We start from the raw sequence: 18,624 nt of genomic DNA on the forward strand, positions 1-18,624 counted from the left end.
AGCAGATAGATATGCTGTGTTTGCACTACAGCCCTTCCCCCAGTAGGGCAACAAATTGCATGTTGCTGTTGGTTCTCATTAAACGTTTTAAGAATTTAAATCTCTTTGAGATCTTTATCCTTCTGTCAAATTCGTTTGGAACTGGACATCACTGTGGAATGATGGACAGATGGTATAATCACATAAGCCTCCTTTCACTGGGAAGCCACATGAAAAACAAAACAGACAAAAGTATCAGAAATAATTATGCTCCTTTTTGGAGACTGGATGGAGGCAGAAAGACTTGACAATTTGATAGAAATTATGCAGTGATCAGGGTCAGATGCAATGTTTAGAGTCTCCCTTCAAAATGTTAAGGGTCCTTTGGATGGTGCTTACATGTGCTGTGATGTACAGATACCACTGAGTCATGGGCTACCAACAACTGCAAAGGCTGTGGGTCCGCTGCGCCAGACCTCCTCCTAGCTCAGGAGGAAAGCTGCTTCCTTCCTCACTTTCCATTCTCTCCTCCAGCTCACCGGTTTGCGGAACTTTGCTGTGGTTCAGATAAGCAGGTCTTCAGAGGCAGGCAGCAGCGTTTCAGAGAGGTATGTGTTAGATAAGTAGCCCACAGGCCTGTGTGTGGTTCTGCGTTTTAGGAGCACCCAAACCAGATGCCAGAATAACAGTTTACTGCACATGCAGCATATGCCCTCAACACTACTGTCCACATTACTGTTTCTAAAAGGTACTTTCAGGGTTGTGGTGTGGAACAAAGGACCCCAGGTCACTGACACCCACCCCGTTTCCATTGCTAGAAACATTATTGCTATATTATGTAAGCAATCTCCTGGAAATTTGTTGAAGTTAATGTGAAATCAATTAAGCCACTGCATCTAAATAATAGATCTCTAATGCTATAGATAAAATCAGCGCTGGAGGCTGTTGCCTCACATTCAGTAGCTGTGTGCACCACTGCTGGAAGAGCAGCAGTGGGTGTCACGGCGGGTGCTGGAACGGGGACCATCACGGTGTCCCTTACATTGGGGCTGCGGGGAAGGGCTGCAGCTCCGGCTCCTGCTCACCCCACGAACGGCGCGATGAGAGGGATGCTGCGGCCCTGCTCACGCGTGGGGTGCGAGACGCGGGGGGGCCGGTGCTGCGGGCCCAGCGGCGGCCAGCGCCCCTCGGAGACGCGGCCGCGGGCGCGGCCGTGCCGGGGGAGGCGAGGGCAGGGCCGCTCCGCTCCGTGCCGTGCCGTGCCGGGGGAGGGCCGGGCCGGGCCAGGCGGCCCCGGGCGCGGCAGAGCGAAAGGGAAAGCCAGCGCCCGGGTGACTTCCCTCTGCCCGAGCGGAGCGGGGCGGAGCGGGGCGGGGGGGCGGCCGCCGCCACCGCTTCCCGGTCGCCCGCGCCGGCTCCAGCCGCGCCCGCTCCCCGGCCGCCTGCCCGCACCGCAGCCCCGTCCCCCGCCGCGCCAGGCACCATGAGCGGCTCCGGCCCGGAGGCGCCCCAGCCCAGCGACGCCGCGGAGGTCCGGCTGCAGGAGGCCGAGCAGGACTGGGCGGCGGCCAAGGCTTTCTACGACAACCTGGTTTCCAAGAGACCCCGGCCGGTGAGTGCGGGCGGGCGGGCGGGCGGGCCGGGGGTGGGGGTCCGGAGGCTGGGGGCTGAGGGCCGGCGGCTGCCGGCCGGCGCTACCCTCCGCTCTCTCCGCAGCCCAAGCCCCAGCACGCCATCACGGTGGCCGTCTCCTCCCGAGCCCTCTTCGACCTGGTGGAGGAGCGGCGGATCTTCGAAGAGCAAGGGGTGGAGAAGTACGTGGAGTACCAGCAGGAGAACGAGAACGTCACCCTCAAACCCGGGCCGGCTTTCTACTTCGTTAAGGTACCCGGGCCGGGGCGAGCCGGGCGGGCTGGCCCGGCGCGGGGGAGTGCGGCGGGGCGCGGAGGATGCCGCAAGGCCAAATTTTGGGAAGAGGAGGAGCCCCGAAGCCTCCTTGGGCGGAGATAATCCTGCCCCGGGGAAACGTGCTGGGGACTCGTTCGCCGGCGGTGAGCTCGCCTCGGCCGGCGAGCCCGGCATCTTCTGCGCCTCTCGCTGCGACGGCCCGGCCTGGCGGGCACCCCTGCCTCCCGCCCCTCGCTCCCCTCCCGCCGGCGCTAACGCTAAACGCCTGCGGGACATCGCGTCCTGCTCGCGTCACCGGGGACGGAGCTCTACCCCCAGCGTCACGGTTTGTACCCCCCGGCTCTCTGCTTCGCGTCTGAGGTGTGGGCGAGGAGCAACCTGCATTTTCTGCTGGACGCGGGGGGCACGAACCGCCTTTCCTTTTAAGAGCATTTTCAGTTAAGATAGGCCCCCAAATTGCTTTAAGTTTCTTGCAACCTCCTCCCCCCCCCAAAAAAAAAAAAAAACCCAACAAAAACATCTTAGTTCCTCATTCCACTTTTAGGTCTCACTTATACTATGGTTAAAGACAGCGCTAATTCAATATTATTCAAATTACTTTATTCAGAACTGAACCTTTTTTTTCTTATTTGGTCAGCTTTCATTTTTCCTTGCTTTCATTGTCACCCTGGAAATTGTTCTCGAGGACCAGCAAAAGAAATAGAACCTTTAGCTGGGACTCAGGGTTTAAGCACAGGTGAAATGGAATATTTTGCTTTCATTGCACAAGATAAGAGAAATGGCCAAGGTAAACAGCCTCCAGCACAGAAAGCAAGTGAAATTACAAAAAAATGAAAAAAACTAAAAATATGTATGGTTTTGAGGAACACAGGTTTTAGGTGGGACTGACTTGAAAAAATGCTGTCTACAGACTTCATTTTATGTCCGTGGAGAATGGTTTGATAAGCTCCACCACAGTAATTTTAGAAAATTTATTAAATCATACTTAGCAGTCGTACTTGCTGACAGCAGAGTTGTGACAGAACACTTCCTTCAGGTTTTAAAAGTAGATTTTCATTGCTTCAGTTGTAGTTTCAAGAAATTAAAACATTTTCAGCATTGCTGATGGCTTTTTGGAAATACATAGTGGAAAAATTATTTATGTCAATACCCATGCTGTTCTAAATATAACAGATAGCTGTTAATGGTGTTAATAGCACAAGCATAGTAAAGGTGTTTTTAACATAAAAGCATTGTCATAAAATAATTCACTTTGTACACCAGCAAGGCTAGGCTGACGAGCGAATTTACTGCATCTTTTCCTGTCTGTAGCAGCTAGAGATAGCAGCCCTGCTAGCACAGTCAATTTTCAAGAGATTTGTTAGAGTTCAGTGTCAAATTCACTTTGAATATAAGCAAGATTTGACTGTTTAACTCCTCACACTTTGAAAATCAGAGCTGTTAGCTATGCCCAGCTAAAAGCACCTTGACCTCTGTTCCCTTCCAGTATGCTATTTGCATTTGAATTCTTTATATTTTTAAAGAGATTCATAAATTGCTTAGTCACAGGAATCATTAGGCTACAGAACTGTGGGTTTGTTGGGTGATACTTTCTACTTGGAGACAAAGAAGGAAAAAAATTATATATTTTTGTTCGGATTCCTTTATCAAAATCTTTAAGACACTAACTTAAAAGTATTATAGCTCATGCTTGTAGCACTTAAGAATCTTAGGATTTCCTTGGGCTGCAAAATGTACAGGCATTGGACAAAAAAATGGCATCCCCTCCTTCACTCCCCCTTATTCTCTAATACTTTAAGAAATCGCTAGTGTACTAGAGTATTAGCAGAGAGTACAAAAAGAAAAAAGGTACAAAGGGGTTATGACCACATACTAAGATTTTTTTCTAGGCCTTATACGAGGCTCTGACTTAGAGTTTTCCTAAGCATAGCCCCACATGACATAGCCATGCTTTTTAAAGTGAGATTCCCACAATTTAATTATGAAATCTATGTTTTAATTCTTAACAACTGTCCTGGCTTTTTAAAGCACCTTAATGAAAATCAACCCATAGAATCACAGAATCACAGAATCGTATAGGTTGGAAAAAACCTTTAAGATCATCGAGTCCAACCGTAAACCTAACACTGCCAAGACCACCACTACACCATGTCCCTAAGCACCTCATCCAAACATCTTTTAAATACCTCCAGGGATGGCGACTCAACCACTTCCCTGGGCAGCCTGTTCCAATGCTTGACAACCCTTTCAGTGAAGGAAAGTTTCCTAATATCCAGTCTAAACCTCCCCTGGTGCAACTTGAGGCCATTTGCTCTTGTCCTATCACTTGTTACCTGGGAGAAGAGACCGACCCCACCTCTCTACAACCTCCTTTCAGGTAGTTGTAGAGAGCGAGAAGGTCTCCCCTCAGCCTCCTTTTCTCCAGGATAAACAACCCCAGCTCCCTCAGCCGCTCCTCATCAGACTTGTGCTCCAGACCCTTCACCAGCTTCGTTGCCCTTCTCTGGACACGCTCCAGCACCTCAATGTCTCTCTTGTAGTGGGGGGCCCAAAACTGAACACAGTATTCGAGGTGCGGCCTCACCAGTGCCGAGTACAGGGGGGACAATCACTTCCCTAGTCCTGCTGGCCACGCTATTTGTGGTACAAGCCAGGATGCCATTGGCTTTCTTGGCCACCTGGGCACACTGCTGGCTCATATTCAGGCGGCTGTCAACCAACACCCCCAGGTCCTTTTCCACCAGGCAGCTTTCCAGCCACTCTTCCCCAAGCCTGTAGCGTTGCATGGGGTTGCTGTGGCCCAAGTGCAGGACCTTGCACTTGGCCTTGTTGAACCCCATACAATTGGCCCCAGCCCATCGATCCAGCCTGTCCAGGTCCCTCTGCAGAGCCTTCCTACCCTCCAGCAGATCAACACTCCCACACAACTTGGTGTTGTCTGCAAACTGACTGAGGGTGCACTCGATCCCTTCGTCCAGATCATTGATAAAGATATTAAACAGAACAGGCCTGTTTACTGAGCCCTGGGGAACACCACTTGTGACCGGCCGCCAACTGGATTTAACTCCATTCACCACCACTCTTTGGGCCCGGCCATCCAGCCAGTTCTTTACCCAGTGAAGAGTACACCCGTCCAAGCCATGAGCAGCCAGTTTCTCCAGGAGAATGCTGTGGGAAACCATGTCAAAGGCTTTACTGAAGTCTAGATAGGCAACATCCACAGCCTTTCTCTCATCCACTAGGCGGGTCACCTTGTCATAGAAGGACATCAGGTTGGTCAAGCAGGACCTTCCTTTCCTGAACCCATGCTGACTGGGCTTGATCCCTTGGTTATCCTCTACATGCCATGTGATGGCACTCAGGATGATCTGCTCCATCAGCTTCCCCGGTACTGAGGTCAGGTTGACAGGTCTGTAGTTCCCCGAGTCCTCCTTCCAGCCCTTCTTGAAGATGGGTGTGTCACATTTGCTAATCTCCAGTCAGCTGGGACCTCCCCAGTTAGCCAGGACTGCTGGTAAATGATGGAAAGGGGCTTGGTGAGCACATCTGCCAGTTCCTTCAGTACTCTCGGGTGGATCTCATCAGGCCCCATAGACTTGTGTGTGCCTAAGTGGTGCAGCAGGTCACTAACCATTTCCCCCTGGATTATGGGGGCTCCATTCTGGTCCCCGTCCCTATCTTCCAACTCAGGGGGCTGGGTACCCAGAGAACAATTGGCCCTGCTATTAAAGACTGAGGCAAAGAAGGCATTAAGTACCTCAGCCTTTTCCTCACCCTTGGTCACTGTGTTCCCTCCCCCGTCTACTAGGGGCTGGAGATTCTCCTTAGCTCTCCTTTTGCTGCTAATGTATTTGAAGAACTATTTTTTGTTGTCTTTTACAGCAGCAGCCAGATTGAGCTCTAGCTCGGCTTTGGCCCTTCTAATTTTCTCCCTGCACAGCCTCGCTTCACCTTTGTAGTCCTCCTGAGTTGCCCGCCCCTTCTTCCAGAGGTCGTAGACTCTCCTCTTTTTCCTGAGTTCGAGCCAGAGCTCTCTAGTCAGCCAGGCCGGTCTTCTTCCCCGCCGGCTCGTCTTTCGGCACCTGGGGACAGCCCGCTCTTGTTCCTTTAGGACTTCCTCCTTAAAGAAAGCCCAGCCTTCCTGGACCCCTTTGCCCATAAGGGCTGCCTCCCAGGGGACTCTCTCGACCAGTCTCCTCAACAGGCCAAAGTCCGCCCTCCGGAAGTCTAAGGTGGCAGTTTTGCTGACCCCCCTCACCGCTTCTCCACGTATCAAAAACTCTATCATTTTGTGATCACTCTGCCCAAGATGGCCTCCAACCATCACATGGCTCACAAGTCCTTCTCTGTTCGTGAACAAGAGGTCCAGCGGGGCACCTTCCCTAGTTGGCTCACTCACCAGCTGTGTCAGGAAGTTATCTGCCACATGCTCCAGGAACCTCCTAGGCTGTTTCCTCTCTGCTGTATTGTATTTCCAGCAGACATCTGGTAAGTTGAAGTCCCCCATCTTGCATTCATTTGATGATTCATTGTTGACTTTATTGCCGTAATCCCAAGGAATTCCATTCAAGGGTCAAGATCCCAGCAGCGGTCTGTGTATAAACCTACAGCAAAAAGCAAGCCTTACTCCAAAGGGATAAGATTCTAAGTAAGACGAGAGAACAGATGGATACAGAGAGAGATGAGCAGATGAAATGTCAAGGAAATAAGAATGCCAAACTGTGGATATAACATGTTGGCCCATTATCTTCAAAGAGATCTCAAATGAATCAAAATCTGTCTCATTCAGTACTGCAATTAGAAATCACCGAGGTAATCATGTTTGACAGGGTATGATTTTGTACTCATTACTTAAGGACAGTCTTTGACACCTGACCACCTGAACTGTGTCAGTAAATCTTTGCATAAGTATGTGGCCCAAATTCACATTTGTGCATGCAAAACAAGTAGTTGCACATATAAATTCCTTTACACCTTCTCCTTGATTTCACAAGAACAACTTTCAAGTGGACATGAAAGTCCAAGTCCAAGTTTCAAGTGGACAAGGAAAAAAGAAAAAAGATTAATAGGGATTGTGATAATGTTCAGCAATGCATTGATTTATTCTGGATGATCATGGTGTCCCAAGAAAAAGGATTTCCATGATAGTTAAATTCTGTAACTCAGCAAAAGAAACTTACTTGCTTCCCTTCAAATGAACCCAGACAAATGGTTGCTGGGAGGAGCAGAGCAGAAAGGAATAAAAGAAATTCAGCAAGTTAAACTATCAGGTATGTCATGGTTTAACCCCAGCTGAAACCAGGACAAGGTATTTCACATTCCCCTTCAAGACAGTCCTGTCACTAAACCCATAGTGATTAAGAACTGAGACACATTCCACTTGTCTATTGAGTTCCACATTTTTAACCTGCAGGCGCTGGAGCATGTCAATGCCCGGCTTCTTGAGCTGTACCCTGATGATGAAGAACGATTTGATATTGTTCTGATGACTAATAACCATGCCCAAGTGGGCGTGAGACTCATAAACAGCATCAATCACTATGGTAAGTAAAATAAATACTACCTTGTAGAACTGCCTGCTGTTACATAATAAGATGAATTAATTTTATTTTTCCTGTTCTGACCTTGGTAAAAGCAGCTTCTTTGATACTGACACCCATTCCTCAGAAGATGATATTTATTTTTGGGTGTCAGCATAAGTGAGATAGTGTTAAACAGAATTTGGTCCAAAGCTCTAGATTTAACTCGTCAGGTGTGAACCTTAATTTCTGAGAAGTCCTTAAACTTTTTTGTTGTTCGGTATTTACGCCCTATACATATACCTTCATAGCAGTTATTCTGCTGTCTTAGAGGGATTTTTTTTTTTAATTCTCAAGGAGGAAGGACTGATCAAACATTGTAGTCACTTTAAGTTGTCTAACTTGTTGAAATTCCAGTGAACATTTTTCTGAGTTTACTGTCAGCTGTAGGCTACCGTACCTTTTTATGGGTTCCTTTTACAGGTTTGTAGTGTCCAGGCAGAGTCACAGCTTGTTGTGCTGTTCTTACTTTAGGCTTAACAATTGAACGTTTCTGTATGACGGGAGGAAAAAGCCCTATTGGTTACCTGACTGCGTACCTTACGAACTTGTACCTCTCAGCAGACTCTGAAAAAGTGCAAGAAGCTATAGAAGCAGGTTTGAATTGACTTTCTTTTGTTATCTATCTGTTGAGCTTGTTAAAAAATGAATTGTACTCACTGGAGATTGATGAGGCACTTTTTTCTGCGTGTCTTTCACAGAAAGTAGTGCTGCTTCATCAAATGCAGAAAGTCACAACTTTGTATGGTGCAAACTTATTGCTTATTTTTAATCAAATAAAATCAGGTTATTCCTCTGTATTGTTCCTCTCTGACCCTTCAGCCTGCTGATAATGACAACTTAATCATGCTCTACCTTTGTCACACCTTTCTGTCTTCTCCCATGCTACAAGAAATGTACTCCCGTACACACCTACGCACCTCTATTCAACTTCTGTTTGAATACAGTCATCTCTTTGATATGACTTAGAAAAAACAACTTCTGTGTTTTGTTAAAAAATAGCAAATAGTTTGACTCAACAGTCTTCTTGAAATTTCCTGCTTTGTCTCCTTTGCAGCACACCTTGGGGACTGGTTTTGTATATTCTTATATGGGAGTGGAAGGAAGCATGTCTAAGAAGTTATGTCGATGGGACAGCTTCCATGAATTTGTATTAAAGAACAGCCATTACTAATTAGCTTTAGTGGTCATTTCTGCTCACCATATATAAAGGTCACCACAAATAAGTTGTTGGAACCAAACTGCTGACAGTTTAATGAATGACTTTTCAGGACATGCTAACTGAGGTTCTCTGATCCATTTTCAGGCATCGCATCAGCTACGATGTTCACTGCCAACAAAGATGTTGCTTACTCAGATACACAGTTGAGGGTGGCATTCGATGGGGATGCGGTTCTCTTTTCTGATGAATCAGAGCAGATTGTCAAAGAGCAAGGATTAGATAGATTTTTTGAACATGAACAGCTGAATGAAAATAAGCCTCTTGCACAGGTTTGTACTTCTTTGAATCAGTGAGGTTTCAAATCATCCGTTAATTTTCAGTGCTGCTGTATTTCTCCAGGTTCCCCAGTGTGTATGTTTTCTTCTTTGTGGAAGCTGATTGCCCTATTTATTTCCTTTTCCAAGGATAATCTTTAAAATGCATGTTTGACATAAAAGAGCCCAGCACTGCAGTCCTTTCACCAGATCTCCCACTTAACTGAGAGAACTGCATATGTAAGACAGTGACTTACAGTTGTATTTTAATTGTATCATTAGAAAAAGGAAAGGCTACTACTGATTTCCATGATTATTGTTTTATCAGATTGTGTAGGTCATGTTAATTTCAAACACTGCGATATTCTGGTTATTGAAACAGGGTAATATCTGTGCTTATTCCCAAGCAGAACTATGCCATTTGTCTAAAAAAACACAAATATTTTAACATTAGCTTAAACTGAAAGACCAATTCTGCTATTGTTAAAAATGGTATAAATTCAGAATAAAAGTTTGATTTATGAAAGTACTGGACAGTGCAATATATTGCAATTTGACCCAAACTATCATTTACTTCTTTTAATCAGAGTGTAATTCTAGTATTGTCATTAATCTGGAAAGAGTTCAGTGATGTCTATGTAATTAGGTCTCTTACTGGTTTTTGCGCAGAAAAAAAAATTGCACCTCATGGTTCATAGTAAAAAGAGTTAAGTGGTTTTAAAGAACATTTTATTAAAGTTCAAGACTGTAGTTACAACTTTATATTGTAAGAGATCTTGTAAGCCTTAGTGAGAATCAGTTTCCTGCTGATCATACCATGTAGGATTATAGTTTTAACTTTTTTCCAATTTGTGAATTCCTAGTGAGCGTGCAGACCCATTTGGACACATTACATACATAGAGAATTTGCTGAGTAGCATAGCATTAGGGAAGGAATCCTGTATGTAACTGGCATTCTGGAATAAAGCAAAAGAATGATTTTGGGATCTGTGGACAAATACTAAAAATGCTTCTGGTATTTTGTACTCAGGGTCCTTTGAAAGGTTTTCTGGAAGACCTAGGGAGACTCCAGAAGAAGTTCTATGCAAAAAACGAACGATTAAATTGTCCCATAAGGACCTACCTGGTCACAGCCAGAAGCGCGGCGAGCTCTGGAGCCAGAGTGCTGAAGACTCTTCGTAGCTGGGGTCTGGAGATTGATGAGGCACTTTTTCTAGCAGGAGCTCCTAAAGGACCGGTCCTGGTGAAAATCCGCCCTCACATTTTCTTTGATGACCAGATGTTTCACATCGAAGGAGCACAGAAATTAGGAACCATAGCTGCACATGTTCCCTATGGCATTGCTCAGAAATACCACAAATCTGCATGACTGGATGGCACCATTAACGATAAGGTTCTTAACTCAGCCAGCCTCTAATACACCAATAGTTATGTCTGAAAACCTCTACATTTGTATATTGTAAGCACTATGTTTAAAGATTTAACTTCTGGCTAGAACAGCCTTTAAAGGAAATATTTTTAATAAAGCTAAGTTTTTAATAGAGTTATTTTAATAGCATTCTTAAGCAGTTTAGGTTTTTTACCCGTCTGGATCTAACACTGTTTTTTATATTAGGAAAATACTTGTACTGTTTTTATAGCTTGAGACATATTTTGAGAGACAGAGATAACAGTTATATTTTCTCTAAAAACTGTTGACGGGTTATTTATAACAAAAATCATGTTGCAATGCTAGTCCTTGACAGTTATGTCTGAAATTACCAAAAGCACAGTTTACATATAAGTGTTTACCTGTTGGTGGTTTGCTTGTTAAATATGTGTTCAGTAGGTTTGTTATCACAAGGTTTCAGCTTCCAGTGAATGTTAGCTTATTTGATCTTTTGTTTACAGGAACCTTTTCTTTTTCTATGTTATTTTCCTATTCTAATAAAGCTGGCTTTACACAACATTGTCATTTTTCTGTGTAGAGGTTTTAGCATAATTTCCTATGCAGAGTTTGCGTAATCAGTGTCTCTTGCCTCCTTTGGATATTTAGAACCAGAAGTGATCACTTTCAGCCAAATTTGAGAGAGAGATAGAGGTCTCAAAGACACTTAAGTCCCAACAGATCTCGTAGAGCTGGGCAGAAGCCAGAGATGCTGTGAGTATCTTGACAGAGGCAAAGACTGAAGCTCTAGAGCATACCTTTGTAATGGCAGAGAATCTACCCTAAATAATGCTGTTAATGGAACTCCTTGTTTCTTGACTAGCTTCACTTAGGATTTACAGCTGTTCTGTGATCTGCGTGAACTCAGTTTGGCAACCTCACGTGAGTTTCCAGGGGACAGGTGCCTGTTGCAGCATGAATTCATGTAAAGTTACACCGTAGGTCTATTCTACCTCTTTCATGCTGAGTTCCTGTATCTCAGTGTCATCCCTGTATCTGAGTGCCTTCCAAATGATGCAACTAACATCTGTCAGGTGGTGTTTGTTCTCTTTCTCTCCCTAGTGGAACAAGTGTCCTGTTTTATTTTTATTGATGCTATGTATTTATACCAGAAGAGACAAAACCAAAAGAATGTGCTTTGCAGTGGGAGCAGAAGTTGGTGAAGGCTAGTGATGATCTGTGGTTCCTGGGGGAATTCACTCCAGAATCTCACGTTAGCCTCTCAGAAAGTTTGGTCTCTTCTGTCTGGATGAACTGTCCTGTTATTGCAGAAAGCTTCATTGCATTAATTGTGGTTTCCCTCCCAGAAGCATAGGCAATCTTTTAAATGTTCTTGGTCCAAGCCACAAAGTTCTTTGAAAACAAAGGCAAAAGCCTTGATCCTGCATGAAACTCGAATAGCGATCATTAGAAAGGCTTTTATGTGTTCACACCAGCATGTGTTGTTGATGGGATGAACTGCAGAGTTCTGGTGTACTTGGAATTTCATAAGTGCTAAAGGCTTTGTGCCCAAAACGTATCACATTTCCCAGCCTAGCCAGGAGGTGAGGAAGACATGAATAACTGAAGCCTGGTCATTGTCTGCCAGGATGGGATAGAGCTACCTCGCCAAACGGAGATTATAAAAAATGTTATTAGCAGATGTTTTTATGTGAGAGCTCAGAATCAGCAAGGAATCCAAAAATATTCCTTAGCTGTGGAATATAAATTGCATGTGTACCTTCACCACAAAAGCATGGCTGCAAATTTCAGGAACACTGGTCCTGCCTTGTTGGAGCAGAACACGATCAGCCATTGTTCATCCATGCGCTGTTAGAGCTATAGATGTTGGATGCAGAAAAACATGAAGGATATATGCTGTGAAGGAAACATGAAGGAAAGATTGCTGGCACTTGACCCTCATTGAACATAGCAATTCAGGCTTGATACTGAAAAGACTAATGGGATTCTTGATCCCTGTGGGATTCTGAAGGTGAGTGTCTCATGCCTGACAGGGTAAGCATGTCAATCAGTGAATAAATTGGAAACTGAATCATCTGGTCTATTATGTTTACCTTTATTTCCAATCAACCATCCTCCTACAGCAAAAATGAAACCTACTGGCCAGGATATAGTTAGGAGCTTCCAGTTTTTACATCTTTTTTGATCTGTACACACATAGTACTAGAGGACTACCTCTCGCAGTGTCATTCCTGACAGCACTAAGGCATGTGTGAAGAGAAATAAAGAGTTCACATATTAAATTTACATAGTAGAATTTGCACTCTTAGTCATAGAATTCAAATTGACATTGAAGTCCAGAAGCTGATGTAAAGGTCCACAATCACTTTTCCTAAGTTAGTTGAGCAAAATGCCCTTAGATGTTTGTTCAGATTATACACTGCCTTTTAATTGTCGGCCAACTGTCCCAGCTGCTTCTCTGCATATCCTTGACGGCTGCTTCTCTGCATATCCAACTGGCAGCATGTTGGGTGAGTGGAGCCTCATTCGTTCATGGAAGTGCCTTCCAGACTAATATGGATGTCTGGGGAGACTCGGCTTGCCAAGTAGTCTCTGCCCATTACAATTATTGTCTTCTGCTCCAAGGCACAGCTTGGCTAGTGGACCAAAAATAATAATTTTCAAGAAAACTCTCTGAAATGGGTTGGGAGCTGAGGGAAAGGGTTTTCTATTTTTGTAGACATAGACCTTAATTGTCTCTTAATAGCATTCCAGTCCACAAAACAAACAAACAAACAAATAAAACCCCTTGCTTCTCATGCTTATGAGGATACCATGAATTTATGCCCTAGCACCTCCTAACCCTAAGCCAGTCACACTTACAACAACATATAACATTTTTCAATAGGGGAAATAGAGAAAGAGTCCTATGGTTCTGGACTGTCCTGTCTATCAGCCTGTTTATAACACTGGAAGACAGACCCATGAAAAATAAACTCATCCCAGCCAAAACCTGGAAGAGGATTAATGATAACACAGATCAAATTCTGTGCAGAAACAGAACTTTGTCAGGCAAAGTCAGTCCTTGTTCCCTTAGCTTCCAGGTTTGTGCACCACATCACAGTGAAGAGTCCAGGTAAGACAAATGGGAATGTCTCCTACTGGTACCAGTCCCCATGGACAAAAATATTGCAAATAAGATCTTGAAGGTGACTTGACTATTTTTTATTTTATTTTTTTACAGAATATATCCTCAGAGTGTGTTGGATACCTCCCACGAGCTACCAAGACATAATAAACCCATGTTCCCCAAGACATCCTTTCAGTTTCCAGGCTAGCATGTCATGCATAGTGAAACAACCATCTGGAGGAAACAAAGTATTTCAGATGAAGATTTGGAGATGGTCATCACTGCATGTGTTCCAACATGTGTCCTCCTGTGGTCCTGGACTGTGATCTGTTCTAAGGACGCGGGAATCAGAGGGCTCCTACATCCTGAGGAGGATCCTCAGGTACCCCTCCTTGGGCTAGTCTGCCAGATCCTGTAACCTGCACTGGCATGCAGTATTGCTAAACAGAACACACCCATCTTCTCAAGTGCAACTGATGGGCAGAGAAAGCAGTGAAGCAGGTCAATGTCTTACGAGAAAAAATAACTGTCAGTTACCCTGCTCAGTAGTATCTGGGACCAACAACATCTGAATGCATATGTCATCCCGGCCTAGATGAGCAGCTTCTGATCACTATCACCCGTGAGCTCCTGCGCACTGAAGGCTGGTTTGACCACCAATGAACCCAGGCAGGATCCTTGAGTCAGTGCCCTCTCCAACACATTCACGGTCTTCTGAAGTAGTAGGTGTATCAGAGATGACTGCCAGAGTCCCCATTGCCAGATGCTGAATAGCAGATTCTGTATGTCCCACCAGGAGGATTTCTTACAGGATGAATCTGTTCCTCTAACAGAGCATTTCCTGGTTCTCTTATTTTGGCATCTCATTGGCAACGACTGTCCCTTTCTCATGATCCTTGGCTGCAAGGTCATTAGGCAGCAGAGGTGGGCATGGCTCCAACACCTCCCAAAGATATGATTTACTATGAGCAGAGCATATGGAAGAACACCTCAAGCTGGTTATGGCTCTTACATCAGGTTAAGGATGCCAAAAGCCATCTCTGTCACAAGCAGATTCAATGGTGTAGCCTGGTTAAAATACCCTTTGGTGTAGCCTCATGGCTACACCATGTCTCACAATGGAGTGAAGAGCCAAGAATGAAGAGAGAAAGAGTTTTCTGTGGTGAAGACAAAGACAGAAGAGGTCTTTCAGTGAATCCAATGTGTTTAGATGTGGTACCTATACAGCCCTTAAACTGCCTGAGAAGTGTGATAGTCAGAGGAGAGATGGTAAGAATACTTCCAGAAAAATCTGATACATTTCTTCAGCTATAACATGAGCTGAAGTCAGCCTCAGAACAGACTGCAGCAATGTGAATAGACTGTGGGTAGCATCAACATGTGACAGTTAAAGGGAAGTTACTATTGCAAATGGTTATCACGTCCAGACCAACCACAAGAAACCTGACGAAAGATTCATGGGTTTCCTCTTGGGTTTCTTACTCATTTCCCCAAACGTGCTAGGTCTTGACTCAAGACAGGCATGCTCATTATCAGCCAAGCTTGTTTCTGGTCTCCCCCACAGACTGTTGTCTCCCTGGACTCTAGTCACGTGCATGCTGGCCCCTAGTCCTGATCCTTAATCCATGTTGCTCCATGTTGTTCCTTTCTTATTACTAAATCTGCACTGAACTCTATTACTGCCTTTTTTTTTTTTTTTTTGTCAAACACCTTTTTTTAACTTACATTGCTCTTGATCAAAATTCAGTTGCCTTTTAATTGTCTCTCTGTACATTTCTACTAGCAACTCTCCCAGGGCTAGGATGAAAAAGATCTTGAGTGAGTGAACCTCAGTGGCCACTCCTGACTCCCTGAATGGGTTCATTTTGCTTTGGGTGGGTTTGTCAAGGTCTGTGGTTAGTAAAGGCGGGATCTGGACACATGACATTAAGATAATGGCTGAAAACAGGTTTTGGGTTAAGGATTCAAACCTAAGTTGGCAGGTCTAAGGGACCCAAGTGTCTAGGTGCCAACAACTGAAGAGGTCCAGTCTGAGTGTCAGCTACTGGACAAACCATCTATTTGAGGGACCCACATTATGTGCACATGTGAACCACTAGCACCCATCAAACTGGACAACAGGAATAGACCAGCATCTGCGAAAACCCAGCGTCAGAGCTGGTGCCTGGGTCTCTGGGTGTAGATATTGGATGGACTTAGGGTGCATGCTAATATTTAAGAGACCGGTGAATGTGAGTGTGCTTGTGAGATGAGTGAGTGGATGTACGCATATGTTCTGCAAGCAGCCTCCCTTCTACCAGACTGGGATGGGACAGACCCCCTCGGTCCTGCAGTCCACTAAATTTGGTTACCTCAAACAGGCTACCTCTGAGCTAATATTACTCAGCTGAAGTTGGTCCTAGAAGCAAGTGTTCAGCAGGTCTGACTGTCAGCTCACTGGTATGTTTAGACTCCAGAGTAGCTATGAGAGCAACCACCACTGTAATGACTTCTGTAACACTCCCCAAACCCCCCCCATCACTTCTGCATGCAACATGCAGGCAGGTTATCAAGACATGCTTGGCCATGTACTAACAACTATGCTATGCTCAAACACACAATCCAACTTGATCCAGAGCCACAGAACCTGCTGAAATACCTAAGAAAGAAATCTGTTCTTGCAGACACCATGAGGGTAGGGTGCAGAATGCCATTCTGACATACTCTCTTGCTCCACTTATACTAATACCCTAAACTTTCCCAGAACATTTCATCGGTACAAAGGCCAGCTGGCATGGAAAAGTCCATGTGCATGCTAACTTTCCAGAACACCATGGCTGCTTCCAAACTGCCTAGTGGGAGCTCACGAGCTGTGGGAGAGCACTAACCAGCCCCCGTCCCTGGGCCAAAACTCTGCCACAGGCTGCTGTTGCAGTATAACAGCAGAGGTGTTGCATTCCTGTGCTGGGAGCCTTCCCTGGCACGGTTGCATCTACTGATCCAGCCTCTGCATCTCAAGCTGAAGACCCAAGGCAGGCAGAATTGAACATGGCTTTTGCAAAAGCCTTTGATCTGCCATGAGACTCAAAGACTGGTAATGAAATATTATAGGTGCCCTTAATGTCTGTTTTCCCTGTGATGGATTCTTCTCTGTGAGATTGATAAATATTAATAAAACATTTTGGTAAAATCTCTACTAGAAAACTAAACACCACTGGGAAACGCTCCCAGGCCCTAGAACTCAACCATCTCTATGTTGTTAAATTGTTATCACTGTCTTCTAATTCTAAAATTGTTAGAAGAGTCCATGGTTTGGTTTTGGCCCAGGCCAGCTAGCTCTCTCCCAGACGAACCCATCCGCATTTCAGGGGTTGAAAACCATGAACGAGCTTGGACATGTCGTGGTTTAGGAGGCTATTCTGTGCCAGTTCGCTTCAGCACCAAACAGCAGCCCCAGGTACATCTGATTTACTAGCGGGGACATTGCTATTAGCGAAAGGACCTTTGGACAGATGGAAGGACATGCTACTGCTGGCACATCCTACCACGTTTTATTTTTGAGCCAGGGAAGGAAGCAGCATCCTTGCAGAAGTAACTCTGACCACGACCCGCAGTTTGCTTTGGGTTGTCTCCAGGACCATGCTGGGGACGGGATGGCCACCAAGTTGTTGGTGGACATTTCCCAGTGTACAAGCTTGAAGACTACACAGAATTGCGAAGTCTTCGGGTGAGATAATAAGAGCATTGGTTCAGCAAGAAGGTATCGAGGAAGAATTTGAAAGATTGTGGACTGCAGCAGGAGGAGATAAGGACAAAATTCCATTCATATGGGACCCAAAAGCGGTTACAGTGATATCAGAGGAACTAGGCGGTGAGGAACCAGTCTCGGAATGGGAGATGCCCACTCCAAAGTCATCTTTCCGAGACCCTGTAACTGGTAAAGACAGGAATTTGTGAACTGGACCAAGCTGGTGTCCTAGGGCTGTGGAATTTCCAACTTTGAGAAGGATAAAATCAGTAACAACTGGCTGGAATTTTATAGAGGCATTCCCCACAGAAAGCTCATCACAGCGTTACAGCTGAGAGCTAATGTCTACCCCACAAGAGAATTTTTAGCAAGGGCAAGACAAGACACTCAAATTAAATCACACCAACATTGTCAGGCAGAGAATGAGACCCGTTTGCATATTATTGGATATTGTCCAGCAGTACAGGACACTAGGATTAAAAGACCTAATCAACTATGTGAATTATTGGCAGATGAGGCCAAAAGGAAAGAATGGATTGTATTCCAGGAACCGCTGTTGAAAGATGAACAAAATGAATTATATAAACTGGACTTAGTATTTGTTAAAGAAGCTCAGGCCCTAGTAGTTGACATCACGGTGAGGTATGAGAGTAAATTAACATCGTTGGCTGATGCAGCGGCAGAGAAAGTTAAGAAATATCAACATCTAAAAGATCAGATTCAAGAACTGACGAATACCAACACTATCAAATTTCTAGGATTTCCTTCAGGTGCACGGGGAAAACGGTATCAAGGCAATTACGAGCTGCTAGCAGAACTGGGACTCTCCACTTCCCGACAGGAAAACGTCGCTCGTCGTTGCTCGAATTGGGCGCTGTTTTCTTCGGTGGACGTTGTACATATATTTGCCAGTCAAGCATGGACTATTTTAAGATCTTAATGAATTATTGAATTGTAACGGTATCATTTAATGACTTGTTCATAAAGTGATTCTTTCTTTCTTTCTTTCTATCTATCTATCTATCTATCTATCTATCTATCTATCTATCTAAGGCTGGAGCCGGACCCCCCCAGGAGTGCCAACGGTGACAAAAGCTGCCGAGGGTGAGGGTGACAACAGCAGCTTGTGTTGGGGTACCGATGGTACGTAGGGATGTCATGGGCTCGGAGCCGTGAGGCGTCATCTGTCCTGCCAAAAGGCGTTGATTACCGGTCTTTACTAAGGTGGACGGGCCACCTTTACTTAGCCCGGGAAAGGAACATGTACAATTTTACATATGGTCGACCAATAGACCGTACGCCGGCTGGGCACCTTCCGGCAACGGCCTCCCGGGCCCCTCTGGCGCCGGGCCGCGCCGCCTCCGCGCGGCGGAGGACTACAATCCCCACAATGCCCAGCGGCGCGCCCGGCCAATCCTAACGCACCCCCGGCGCGGGCGGCCGCCGAGCGGCGAGGCGG

The 18,624-nt window shown here is 45.4% G+C and overlaps 1 protein-coding gene across 1 annotated transcript; it reads left to right on the top strand.

Annotated features, from left to right (window-relative positions):
• Positions 1–1,228: 1,228 nt before the first annotated feature.
• On the top strand, positions 1,229–10,906 carry NT5C1B (5'-nucleotidase, cytosolic IB). The gene is made up of 6 exons (XM_075497882.1): positions 1,229–1,591; positions 1,696–1,863; positions 7,301–7,430; positions 7,941–8,063; positions 8,773–8,957; positions 9,973–10,906. Exons 1-6 carry the CDS (start codon positions 1,463–1,465, stop codon positions 10,309–10,311), a joined length of 1,074 nt encoding a protein of 357 aa, XP_075353997.1. The 5' UTR covers positions 1,229–1,462; the 3' UTR covers positions 10,312–10,906.
• The last annotated feature ends 7,718 nt before the right edge of the window (positions 10,907–18,624 follow it).

The sequence above is a fragment of the Mycteria americana genome, chromosome 3 (genome assembly GCF_035582795.1).
Source record: "Mycteria americana isolate JAX WOST 10 ecotype Jacksonville Zoo and Gardens chromosome 3, USCA_MyAme_1.0, whole genome shotgun sequence".
Classification (NCBI taxonomy): Eukaryota; Metazoa; Chordata; class Aves; order Ciconiiformes; family Ciconiidae; genus Mycteria; species Mycteria americana.

What these genes read in the sequence shown, in the direction of transcription:
- NT5C1B (XM_075497882.1), top strand. Translation starts at nt 1,463, where the DNA reads ATGAGCGGCTCCGGCCCGGAGGCGCCCCAGCCCAGCGACGCCGCGGAG. An exon ending in CGGCTTTCTACTTCGTTAAG is followed by an intron (nt 1,864 to 7,300) that starts GTACCCGGGCCG and finishes TTTAACCTGCAG; the next exon opens with GCGCTGGAGCATGTCAATGC. An exon ending in AAAATAAGCCTCTTGCACAG is followed by an intron (nt 8,958 to 9,972) that starts GTTTGTACTTCT and finishes TTTTGTACTCAG; the next exon opens with GGTCCTTTGAAAGGTTTTCT.